The sequence below is a fragment of the Cucurbita pepo genome, chromosome LG03 (assembly GCF_002806865.2).
Source record: "Cucurbita pepo subsp. pepo cultivar mu-cu-16 chromosome LG03, ASM280686v2, whole genome shotgun sequence".
NCBI classification, from domain to species: domain Eukaryota; kingdom Viridiplantae; phylum Streptophyta; class Magnoliopsida; order Cucurbitales; family Cucurbitaceae; genus Cucurbita; species Cucurbita pepo.
In genome coordinates, this window is record NC_036640.1 from 3,139,305 (window position 1) to 3,151,903 (window position 12,599).

General features: G+C 33.3%; 1 protein-coding gene across 4 annotated transcripts; it reads right to left on the reverse strand.

Moving 5' to 3' along the window:
• Nucleotides 1-226: 226 nt before the first annotated feature.
• Nucleotides 227-8,423, reverse strand: LOC111790610 (ubiquitin receptor RAD23b-like). 4 transcript variants are annotated; one of them, XM_023671582.1, is made up of 15 exons: nucleotides 8,248-8,422; nucleotides 7,678-7,743; nucleotides 5,593-5,754; nucleotides 2,779-2,817; nucleotides 2,614-2,687; nucleotides 2,470-2,511; nucleotides 2,136-2,313; nucleotides 1,903-2,037; nucleotides 1,755-1,829; nucleotides 1,359-1,406; nucleotides 1,158-1,267; nucleotides 992-1,070; nucleotides 788-907; nucleotides 515-551; nucleotides 227-432 (listed from the first exon to the last, which is right to left on the reverse strand). In XM_023671582.1, the coding sequence occupies exons 2-13, from the start codon at nucleotides 7,741-7,743 to the stop codon at nucleotides 791-793; spliced, it is 1,125 nt and encodes a 374-aa protein (XP_023527350.1). In that variant the 5' UTR covers nucleotides 8,248-8,422; the 3' UTR covers nucleotides 227-432; nucleotides 515-551; nucleotides 788-790. The 4 variants fall into 4 exon arrangements, with proteins under 4 accessions (XP_023527350.1, XP_023527347.1, XP_023527348.1 ...); XM_023671579.1 differs by having other exon boundaries at nucleotides 227-551; nucleotides 8,248-8,421; XM_023671580.1 differs by lacking the exon at nucleotides 7,678-7,743 and having other exon boundaries at nucleotides 227-551; nucleotides 8,182-8,423.
• Nucleotides 8,424-12,599: the final 4,176 nt, after the last annotated feature.

Genomic DNA, 12,599 nt, shown 5'->3' on the forward strand with positions numbered 1-12,599 from the left:
TTAAATAATATATAGATATACATATATATCCATACATACATATATATATATATATATATATATACAGGTTAAATGTGACAACCAAAACCCTAAACTTTCTATTTCCTCGAATTAGACTAAAACAAAAAATAATAATAATGTAAAAGTCTTGGTAAATATTTTAACAATTAAGCTTCAAGCAACGTAAGTTTAACTGATACACAAATTAGCGATAAAAAACTCGAGAGAAGAGAATTTCTTCGAACTACTTTTAAAATTCAAAACTTGAAATTTGAAAGACAAAAAGGGGGAAATTTGGTGATATAAATCTAAGCTTTAAACCAAGTTATCAAACACATCCAAACAGATAAACAAGCAAAACTGGTTTCATCGTAGAGAACTCTGTTGCGCTGTTTCGCCCAAAAGACACACTCTTCACTGCCATAGGGATTTCTGCATTTTTTGTCCTCATAGATTGAACAGTATAACTTCAATTCTGTTCAAAGAATAAGCAATAGAAATCAAGAAACCCCACCTTTTCAAATGTCTAATTACGCCACGCTCGACGTTACCTGAAACGTTAACACAAGCAAACTAGCTTTGAGCTTATAGTCTAATCGTTACTCTCTCGACGTTCTATATTTGATGAATTCATATGTGCCAATTAACTATTAAAGTTCAAAAGAAAAACAAATTATTGGCAGTTCTGCAAGAAAGTTTGAAACTTAGAAGCTAACAAATATCATGGATTTGTCTAAACAACGAGAAGAAAAAAAAAAAACTATTCATCGAATGTGATGAAGTTCACCATTTAATCCTCAAATTCGCCACCATGTTCCAAGAGATAGTTGGCAGCCAATTCCTCATTTCGGTCACAAGCTAAAAATGCCTCGATGACTTGATCCCTATCGAACCCCAATGCTTCGAGCTGCAATGCGTGTAAGTGAGAGGAGATGGTAAGCAGACCGATTGTTGCTCGATACTTGGAAGTATATAAGGGCAGATAACTTACTCGTTCAATTGCTTGCTGCTCAGCTGGTGTGACATTGATAGCATGAGGCATGTCTTGCTCAGGCTGATCAAACAGATCCCTGGAAGAAAATGAAAATTTGGATGTCTTCTAAATTTCAATTGACAAATAAAAAGATCATTGGCCACAAATGGACGAGAAAACATGCCCTTCGAAGCCCTCAAGAGGCTCATTTATTAACTGGAGAAACTCTGCTTGATGATCCTGGATTAATCTCAAAAGCTGAGGATTCTGCTTCCCAAGTTCCTGAAGCATTGCCTGAAACAGAAGCCGAGTTAAAAGTTTTAAATATAGCCAAAAGAATGCATAAATTTGAAGTCAACGAGAAAGGAAAAAGAATAGCACAGACCTGTAATATTTGTGGATTTGCTTGCACCATAGACCGCAATGCTTGAAACTATAATAGTGTGGATGGTAATAACAATACATATCAAATTTATCAGCATTAATACAAGAAAAGATGCCTAAACAGATCATATCAGAGTAAATATTTAAATATATTTCTTAAAACTTTGCCGTTCAATTGTTTGGAAGGCTATGCTCGAGTCTAACCGAGCATCTATTCAATTAACAAGACACTTCAGAGGAAAAGCCAAAGTTCAGTAGCTTGGCAGCAAAGATTAATGACATGTTCTGACCCAAACTATTCTTCATAATGACCAGTAAGAAAGTTATCAGAAGGCCGTAGACATTTCCAAACAATAGTCCTACATAAACAAGAAAAATGAGAAAAATTAAAGCATACCTGTGGGTTGTTTCGAAGGAACTCAAGGGATCCAAGGCTACCTCCGCCACCAGCAGCGGCAGCAGCAAGGGACTCCTAAAATACTAGCACTCAATGAGAATTTAAAACGAATAGAAAGGACAAAATTTCGACCAAGTACAAACTTTACCTGTGGGAACATATTCAAGGGAGATGAATTGGGACCTCCGGAAGTAGGAGGAGCAGTCACACCTCCTGTTTCTATAGGCTGGCTAGACGGAGGACGGGCCACAGGGGCTGCAATTTCTGCAGCTTCTGGAATACCCTGAATATAAAGCCAAGTTCAGTAACATTTTAAAAAATAAAAATAAAAAAATAAGAAAAACAACTGAAAATACTATTGGCAAATTGGTAAAAACATACAGAGTACAAATAATCTACTGCCCGCTCAGGATTATTATAGGCTGCTCGAAGCGCACGAGTAACTGTTTCTCTATCCCAGTTACCACCACCCATATCCATTATTTCTTGAATAGTCTGCTCAAGATTGTTTCCAGAAACTAAATTTGAAGCAGCTTGTCCATATGTATCAACTTGAGTACTGCAGCATAACAAAATATTCGATACTTCATGCTATTTAAGTTTGAACAGTTGTCCTAATCACATTAAGGAACTTCAAAAGTCAACACAAAAACTTGGCAACAGAAAATTAAAGATACATAATGATATAAATAATAAGCAAAAACCAAGATCATACTTTGCAGTTGGCACATCTGAAGTAGCAACATTCCTCGAGGCTCTGAAAAAGCAATCACAGAGAAACATCTATAATTATCAAGCTGATACGCTGCTAAGGGGTAAGAGAGACAATAAGTTGAGTTGGCATAATCAATAGACTCACGCTGGTTGTGCGGGCGCTTCAGGAATCGAAGTAGAATTTGGTGTTGGAGTAGTTATAGGTACATTGGTAGTCGTCTGTCAAGTACACAGATAGACACCAGTTCAGAGGCGAATATGAACTAATTACACAACCCCCAAATAAAAATAATAAAGAAAGACATTAAACCTGAGTAGACGATGACCCAGTTGAACCAGGTGCTTTACTCTGTATAAAGGAAATCAGTGAGGGGAACAATTGAAAAACATATGAATTCAGGAATCTCAGGAAAAGGGATGACAAGGATTTATTACTAGGTCTGAAGTTTAACCAAATCTCTTCAAAGATCCATGGATAAATGCAACCACTATTTAGGTGGATAATGGAGAGAATAACAATATAATCTCCTGTGACATTCATTACTTATGATAGCTCTGATGGATTTCATTTAACTACATTTAAAACCTTTAAATGACATACTTGGAGTTTGAGAATGTAAAGTTGTAAATTTGATAGAACTGCCGCTCCTCCTTTTATAGGACAAATAAAGATATTATCTGAAACCAAATAGGTAGTGAACATCAAACAGAAAAATAAAGGTTCACACTATTTCCCACAAGCAAATCTAGGCTTCAGTCCCCGAAGAATTACAGCTTTGGAACACCAGACACTGGTTACAAAAGAATGAGTGATTCTGTGTTTCCCTGTCACTTCTGCACATAATTCAGCAATGAGAAGAAATAGAGAACCAAGGAGAACGCCACTGCAGCTTGTCATGAGTGTCTAGACAGGTGTGAATTAATTCCAAGATTAAAAAAAAAAAAACTTACCTTCTTGGGGTATATGCCTTTCCATATGGATGTGTAGAGGTCAGATCGTTTCACGCCTCACAGGTAAAGAGATAGAGAGAGATTTAGTAGAAAAACTCCAATTTTCTCTAAATTCCAGCACCAACTATCAAGCGAAGCAGTAAGATTGGTTGTTTCAAGAGCATGTGAAAGGCAAACCTAAGCTTCAATGTCAACCTCCGATCAACTTTTTCTAGGACAGAACTTCCAAGAAGCTCAATGATGAGGGCCATGTTCTGTGTTGAGAAAGGAAGAAGACGAATGGGCTCACTGGAGCAGGAAGCCAAATCGAAAAGAGGGGCAATTGAGAGGGAAGCAGGGTTAGGAAGTGGAAGAGAATGGAGCAAATCCGTTGAGGTGAAGTAAAGTAAAGCAGAGGCATCAACTTTGAGTCTATAGAGAGATGACCAAGCGTCGAATGGTGAATGGTGTCAGTGAGAATGTGGGTTATTTTATTATTAATGGTCATCACATTTTTGGCCAAAAATGTGATGCTGTGGGTGGGGCGGGGAAATTGGCTGGGTTGGTTCAATCCCAACCACAAAGAATTCTTTTATGGGAGGAAGAGAAAACGAAGTCAAGGGGGGAAGGTCAAATATGATAAGGAAAAGTGCCAGACGAAGGTACAGGGGATTAATAAAGGTTGTGCAGCTCTAGGTATGGATCTGATGAAGCTGGGATAGGACTAGTGCAGGGAAAGGTTTGGGTCTACGAAGGGGCAAGAATAAAGGGACTCGTGTGGGTCCAATGGCCAGAAGGGTTTTAATGGAAATGGGGTGGATAGATGAAATCTCTGGTGAGGTCAGTGGGATTTTTTCATGGATTCCAACAATTTCTTCGATGAAAGGGTCAACATTAAAAACAAAAAGAAAACAAAACAAAACAAAAAATCTATTTGGACTGTCACTGAGGCAGTGGATGATGCGAGATTTAGAATGGTTGGAATAAAACCATGGGGGTCTTCCTTAATCTACAAGCATACCTCCATCATGTCCATTCTTGTGAGTGTTCTTTATTGTTTCAACACACTCATCACAAAGGTCTCTGATTTGTCTGAAGGCTTTACAAGACAATATTTCAATTGGGATGGACTATATTCTCCCGACTCCATTGTTCAAATTTCACCATAAATGCACCAACGCTAAAATTCAGCCTTGTTCCTTGTTATCAACAGCTAAAATTGCTTTGTTGGATTGTAGAGGACTTAATGGACCCAAAACATGTGAGTTTCAGTTGCATTGCTCTTAGGATTTCATACTAATCATCATGGAGGTGTTTTAGGATCGATAATATGCCTTTGTCAAGGTAGAAGACAGCAAGTTCCAACGAGGTTGGTGGGGGTGGTTTCGCTGTGGAGCTGTCTTGGAGAGTAATGAGTAACGGATTTCTGGGGAATGAAAGCCTTCAATACTTCCTTATACGTGGACTTGGGAAATAAAGATGGAGTTTTCTGGTGGTTGAGACCTTTAAGAAGAGAAAGGAAGTTTTTCCAACGAATCTTGTTTTCATCCACAGGTATGATGAGCTTATTTAAACAACCGTTTACTCCAAGCTTGGCAATCTTAACAAAGTGGCCTTCTCTGATTGATATCTTTTCATACCAAAGCATGTATTCAAGGTATCCAGTAAAGCTGAGAAGCTTGTTGTCAGCAAAGGGCGGAGAGGTTTTCTTCAAGGTGAACATGAGGGACCGATTGCTTGAGGTCTATATAATGCACAAACCCTATGCTTTATCAACGGCGAGTTTTTTTTCCTATGGAAAAAGTGACAGAGTGTGGGAAAGGCCGCCCAACCATGGTCGGAGGGACGGTTGGAGCTCCAGTGAGCTAGGTGGTTGGCAGCCAAGTGTACAAAGGATAGGGGAGGGGTTTGTACAGAGAAAAAGTAGGAGGTCATACCCTTTGGTGTTGAATTGAAATTAATATAAATTTGCATGTTAAAAGATGTTGGACATCAACAATCATTAGACCACTATAGCAACAAGACGTATACTAATAGCAAACTACGAAGAGTTTAATCACTAATTCTCATGATAGAAAAGAAGATTATCATGTAGCAGTCCACCATAGCCATTTAATATGAAGCAAGATAATAATCAGAAAGGAAGCTTAATTATTTCGGAAAGGATGTCCAAGTTGGCTACAACACAACATACCTTACTAAGCATGACAACCAGAAAACCATCTTCAGTAACCTTGTTCTCTGACAGCGTTGTTTCATCTTTTAGAACCTTCCCATTGTGGATTAACAATTGCTGACCACAAGGATAACTATCTGTTCCTTGTGCATCTTCAATGTTCTTCTTTACACCCAAAACCTAGTTAGGTGGAAAAAATGTAGAATATTCAATAAAAATAAAAATACTTCCTATGCTAGAAATATTTTAACTAAAATCACCAGCTCGATTCACAAATCACCAACATATGTTCATCTATTCAATAGACAATATACTTCTCCTAAGAACATAATATGACATAAAATAATGTTGTAGGTACAATTAATGGTACACAAATATTAGTTCAATAAATAAAGCTAATAAAGGGCTGGGACACTAGGAGTTGAAGTCATAAAAACAGGCATAAAATAATGTCGTAGATGTGATCACTAGCACAATTCTAAGCACTAAGCAGACAAAACTGATGGGAGAGGGAAGGGAAGCCCTTAGAGACGCATTATACACAATCAGCCCCAAATCTCATGACCTTAACCTCCCACAGGAAGTATAATTCTATCACTGACTTCTGCTATTTCATAAAAGTAGCAAAAACTGCATCCCACAAGAGAATTTAGACAAGCCCTTTGAGGGGGAATAAGTTAAATGAAAAGTGAACCAAGATGGGAGCAATCCAACGTAGCTCAAAAATGTTCCACAATATATCTTACGAGTTCCAGCCAAGGCGATTGTGAACAAACAAGTGTTGAATGTCATTCTCTTTCCTTTAATGGAGAATGTACTTCAGAAGGGTAGAAGACCTTTTTTTAAGTAAGAAACTGAGCTTCCATTGAGAAAAATGAAAGAATGTACAAGGGCATACCAGAAACAAGCACACGCTAGTTACAAGAAGATTAGGTGACATGAGATAGTGCCTCTTTTAAGTTTTATCATTAGTATTAATCATTCTAAAAGCCACCATCCAAACAAAACCCTGAATATCCGCAGGAACCTTCAATCTTGAAATCAACTTAATATAAATGCGAATTAAAAGGACAGTGCAAAGAAACAGAACAAAAAATTTTCTAAAAATCCAACCAAATAGCAGTTTTCCTGTTTGTTAGGTGATAATTTCCTAAGATAGTTTTCATACATGCCCAGTCCTTATTTTCCTCATGTCTCAAATGTGCCATGTAAAGGACAAGTTCCAAATAAAAGAGTCCCAAACAAAAACCTCCGAAGTGGAGAGAAGATATGTGAGGGGTGGGGGCACACAAATTGAAAAAAGACACAGCAGGAAGAATCCCAACAATTGTCTTCCCAAGATTGCAGTCCATCACCTACTTATATAAGATTAGAATAGGTAAATAGATCATTTACATAAAAAATTAATAATAAAAATAAAATAAAAAGAAGAAACAAGAGACGCTCATTTAGTTTATTTCTCTCTAAATAATTTATTTAATCCTTCATGACACCATCACTGTTCTAAAAGGCTCAAAGTCGATATCAACACTTTTTCTCACAAAGAGATAAGACACAAACCTCAATCTGAATAGAAACCATACAAATGTAAATCACGTATTATTAATATAATGATTATATAAAGTAGGAAGACAAATAAATAATTTAGTTGCACCAAGCCACGGAAAAAAGCAAATAGAGCATGACATGAAAACTAAAAGCTGAATTATAATTTCAAATGGAACATTGTGGCACGTTCGGAAGAAATTGAACTTCGAAATTCAAAATGGGTTTCAGAAGGCATCTCGATCAAAAAAATAGACAAAATAAACATAAAAACAACAATCTGTAAGGGAACCGATATACAAAAAATCTGAAATACCACTGATTCAAAAAGGTGGAATGATGAACCCTAAATAAAACTTCAAAATTTCAATTAAAAGAATGGCCGAGGAAAATAAAACGTCAGACACCCTTTTGCCCAATTTACATTATCCACCAAACTCCCATATAGACACTAACAGAAATTCAATACTGTTTATCTGAAACCCATAAATTTCCATTTGCTGTTCAACCAAACATAGAGCGAGAAATCAAATGGCCAGAAGAAAAAGAAAAACTCACGGTGTCTGTAGGCTGAACCTCAATTTGAAAGTGACTTCCTTTGAGGGTCTTAACCGTAAGCTTCATCTTAAAAGCTGAATTATAATTTCAAATGGAACATTGTGGCACGCTCGGAAGGAATTGAACTTCGAAATTCAAAATGGGTTTCAGAAGGCATCTCAATCAAAAAAATCCTAACTAGGAATGCAATTAACGACTAAATAGACAAAATAAACATAAAAACAACAATCTGTAAGGGAACCGATATACAAAAAATCTGAAATACCACTGATTCAAAAAGGTGGAATGATGAACCCTAAATAAAACTTCAAAATTTCAATTAAAAGAATCGCCGAGGAAAATAAAACGTCAGAGACCCTTTTGCCCAATTTACATTATACACCAAACTCCCATATAGACACTAACAGAAATTCAATACTGTTTATCTGAAACCGATAAATTTCCATTTGCTGTTCAACCAAACATAGCGCGAGAAATCAAATGGCGAGAAGAAGAAAAACTCACGGTGTCTGTAGGCTGAACCTCAATTTGAAAGTGACTTCCTTTGAGGGTCTTAACCGTAAGCTTCATCCCGACAAAGTAGAAGGAGAGAAGGAGAAGGAAAGTGAGCGAATGGGAAAGATTCAATAGCAGAAGAAGAGGAGGAAAAGGAGAAATTCAGAAGAAGAGAAAACCCTAGATTGCCAATATAGAGAATCAAAGGTTCAATTGCAGGAAGAAGGTGGGTAAATGGACTTTACACTCCCAGTCACCAAGCGAGGGTCAGGCACGTGACTGACAACCCGGACCGTAAAAGAGGGATAAAACAATACAAATAAATGTCCAAAAATTAATTATTTCTCTTTTTTTTTTTTTTTCTAGTGAGTTTAGAATATATGCTTTATGAAAAAATAAATAATAATTCATAAGGAAAAAAATTTGGTATTTTTACCTTTAATTACATATAAATAAAAAATTATTTTAATTATAATTAAAAATTATGTGAAAAGATATATAAAGTAAGATTTAATGGTTGAGATTTTATTCTATATTTAAATTGCTAATTAATGGATTGATTTTTTAGTGGTAGCAGAACAATTTATAATTTATTAATATATTAAATGTCGATTACATTTTTATTCAAATTATTTTAGTTATTTGATAATTAAAATCTTAATTACATTATCTTACTTTTATGAGATAAAATTATGAATCTAATGTGTATTCTTGATAATTTAAAAAGAAAAGAAATTAAAAAAAACAAATTTCAATAACCCATAGTCTCTCCCAAAAATGAGAATGCATTGAATGTTTATAGGAGCGAATTAAGCGTTATCTACAAGACGTTAACTAGAAACGTAAATGATTGAGCTTGAGAAGCTTCGAATCCAACGTTATCTCCAAGATGTTGGTCTTTAACTAGAAACGTAAATGCTTGAGCTAAGAAGCTTCGGGTCCAATCAGCCCGTAAAACTCACTCGAATGAGCAATATTATTGAACCAGACAAAACGACAAACAATAAACATGTTGTACTTTTAAATATAAATTTATATCATATCAATTGAGTCGGTTTGGGACTATTCTTTCCTATTAATTAGTCCCGATCTTCTCAAACTTTCTTAAAAAATAATAAAAAAATTTAAAATAGGATTAAAACCCAATATTTGTCATAGATATAAAATAATTTAAAACTCAATATTTGTTATAGATATAAAATAATTTAACAACTGTCACGAAAAGTGTTCGCATTTTTGTACTTTTCACTCTTAGTGAAGGATAATTCATCCTTCTTCAACCAGTCCAGACGGGAGATGAAAACACCTATTTATTTGAGTGTTTGAAGGGAAAGCAAGGAGAAGAGAACGAGTGAAAGAAAAGTTTGAGGTTGAGTCTTTCTTCTTTACTGTCAATGGAGACTGTTAATGGAGAGTAAAAGAGTTCAAGAAGATTCTCAATCAGTCCAGGACGGAAGATGAAAACACCTATTTATTTACCGAGTGTTTGAAGGGAAAGCAAGGAGAAGAGAACGAGTGGAAGAAAAGTTCGAGGTTGAGTCTTTCATCTTTACTGGTGGAGATGCTCTTGCTTGTGCAGCTGGAATCTCAGTCGGAAAAGCGGGAGGACTGACCCAAGGTGCTCTTGCTTGTGCAGCTGGAATCTCAGTTGGAAAAGCGGGAGGACTGACCCATTCGGTGACTTTCGCGGTCGCCCTCACGGAACCAACTTGAATCTGCGGCTTTTGCGGTCGCCCTCACTGAACCAAGGATTCGTTCAGTAAAGCTATTTGAAGAACCGAAAATGAATAGTAGCTCTTTTCTTTCGGGAGATAAAGCTATTTGAAGAACAAAATGAATAGTGTTTTGAATCAAACTTAACTGCTCCTTCCCCTGAACCGATTTAATGGTCGGTCGAGAAAATGAATAGTATTTCGAATCAAACTTAACTGCTCCTTGCCCTAAACCGACTGATTGTTTCGAATCAAACTTAACTGCTCCTTCCCTTGAACCGATTTACAACTGAAATGAATAGTGTTCCTCCCTCTGAACGCTCCTTCCCCTGAACCGATTTATAACTGAAATGAATAGTGTTTCGAACTGAAATGAATAGTGTTCCTTCCTCTGAACGCTCCTTCCCCTGAACCGATTTATAACTGAAATGAATAGTGTTTCGAACTGAAATGAATAGTGCTCCTTCCCCTGAATGGATTTACCGTCGAGAAAATGAATAGTGGTTTGAAATGAATAGTGCTCATTCCTCTGAACCGATTTACAGTGGAGAAAATGAATAGTGTTTCGAATCAAATGAAATGAATAGTGTTTCGAATCAAATGAAATGAATAGTGTTTCGAATCAAACTTAACTGCTACTTCCCCTAAACCGATATTTCCTTCGACTTCTCTCACTCTTCAAATCAATTAATATAAGAGTTTAATATAAAATCAATTAATATAAGAGTTTAATATAAAAGTTATGGTATAAGAGTTTAATATAAAATCAATTAATATAAGAGTTTAATATAAAAGTTATTTTAGATATTTCTTTCCGGTATGAGAGTTTAATATAAAATCAATTAATATAAGAGTTTAATATAAAAGTTATTTTAGATATTTCTTTCCGGTATGAGAGTTTAATATAAAATCAATTAATATAAGAGTTTAATATAAAAGTTATTTTAGATATTTCTTTCCGGTATGAGAGTTTAATATAAAATCAATTAATATAAGAGTTTAATATAAAAGTTATTTTAGATATTTCTTTCCGGTATGAGAGTTTAATATAAAATCAATTAATATAAGAGTTTAATATAAAAGTTATTTTAGATATTTCTTTCCGGTATGAGAGTTTAATATAAAATCAATTAATATAAGAGTTTAATATAAAAGTTATTTTAGATATTTCTTTCCGGTATGAGAGTTTAATATAAAATCAATTAATATAAGAGTTTAATATAAAAGTTATTTTAGATATTTCTTTCCGGTATGAGAGTTTAATATAAAATCAATTAATATAAGAGTTTAATATAAAAGTTATTTTAGATATTTCTTTCCGGTATGAGAGTTTAATATAAAATCAATTAATATAAGAGTTTAATATAAAAGTTATTTTAGATATTTCTTTCCGGTATGAGAGTTTAATATAAAATCAATTAATATAAGAGTTTAATATAAAAGTTATTTTAGATATTTCTTTCCGGTATGAGAGTTTAATATAAAATCAATTAATATAAGAGTTTAATATAAAAGTTATTTTAGATATTTCTTTCCGGTATGAGAGTTTAATATAAAATCAATTAATATAAGAGTTTAATATAAAAGTTATTTTAGATATTTCTTTCCGGTATGAGAGTTTAATATAAAATCAATTAATATAAGAGTTTAATATAAAAGTTATTTTAGATATTTCTTTCCGGTATGAGAGTTTAATATAAAATCAATTAATATAAGAGTTTAATATAAAAGTTATTTTAGATATTTCTTTCCGGTATGAGAGTTTAATATAAAATCAATTAATATAAGAGTTTAATATAAAAGTTATTTTAGATATTTCTTTCCGGTATGAGAGTTTAATATAAAATCAATTAATATAAGAGTTTAATATAAAAGTTATTTGAGATATTTCTTTCCTCCCGGTAAATAGATCTATCTCACTCTTTATCGTATAAAATCAATTAATATAGAAGATATTTAAAACTTTCTTATATTAATTAATATAAAAAATATTTAAAATTTTCTTATTTAAAATTTTCTTTTAATATAAGAATTTAATATAAAAGTTATTTTAGATATTTAATATAAGAATTTAATATAAAGTTATTTTAGATATTTCTTATCTGCTAAATATAGGTATCTTTATCTCACTTTTCTAAAATTAATATAAAAGATATTTAAAATTTTCCGATATTTAAAATTTTCCGAAAATAAACTTATCTCACTCTTCATCCATTTATTAATTAATATGAAAGATATTTAAAATTTTAAGTAAATATGAAAGATATTTAAAAATATTTCACTCTTCTCTCATATAAAATAGATAGATGACTACTCTCATATAGAATAGATATTTAAAATTTTAAATAGATTATTAATATAAAATTAGATATTTAAAATTTTAAATAGATTATAAAATTTACAAAGTTGAATTTGTTCGGATTAAAACATTTTTTTATAACTAACTTGCAAAGTTGAATTGACTCAGATTAAAACATTTTTTAGACATCACAAAGCACTAGTTAATTAATTGATAAATTTGTTATATATCTCGAAATAGTTATTTTAAACTTGTAAAGTTATCATCGTGCAAGCGTAACAGAAGTTTTGCTTGATGGACAATGATAGTCACCCAATTAAACCTTTTATTGAAAGAAAGAAAAAAAAAAAAAAAAAAAAAAAAAAAAAAAAANAAAAAAAAAAAAAAAAAAAAAAAAAAAAAAAAAAAAACAATTA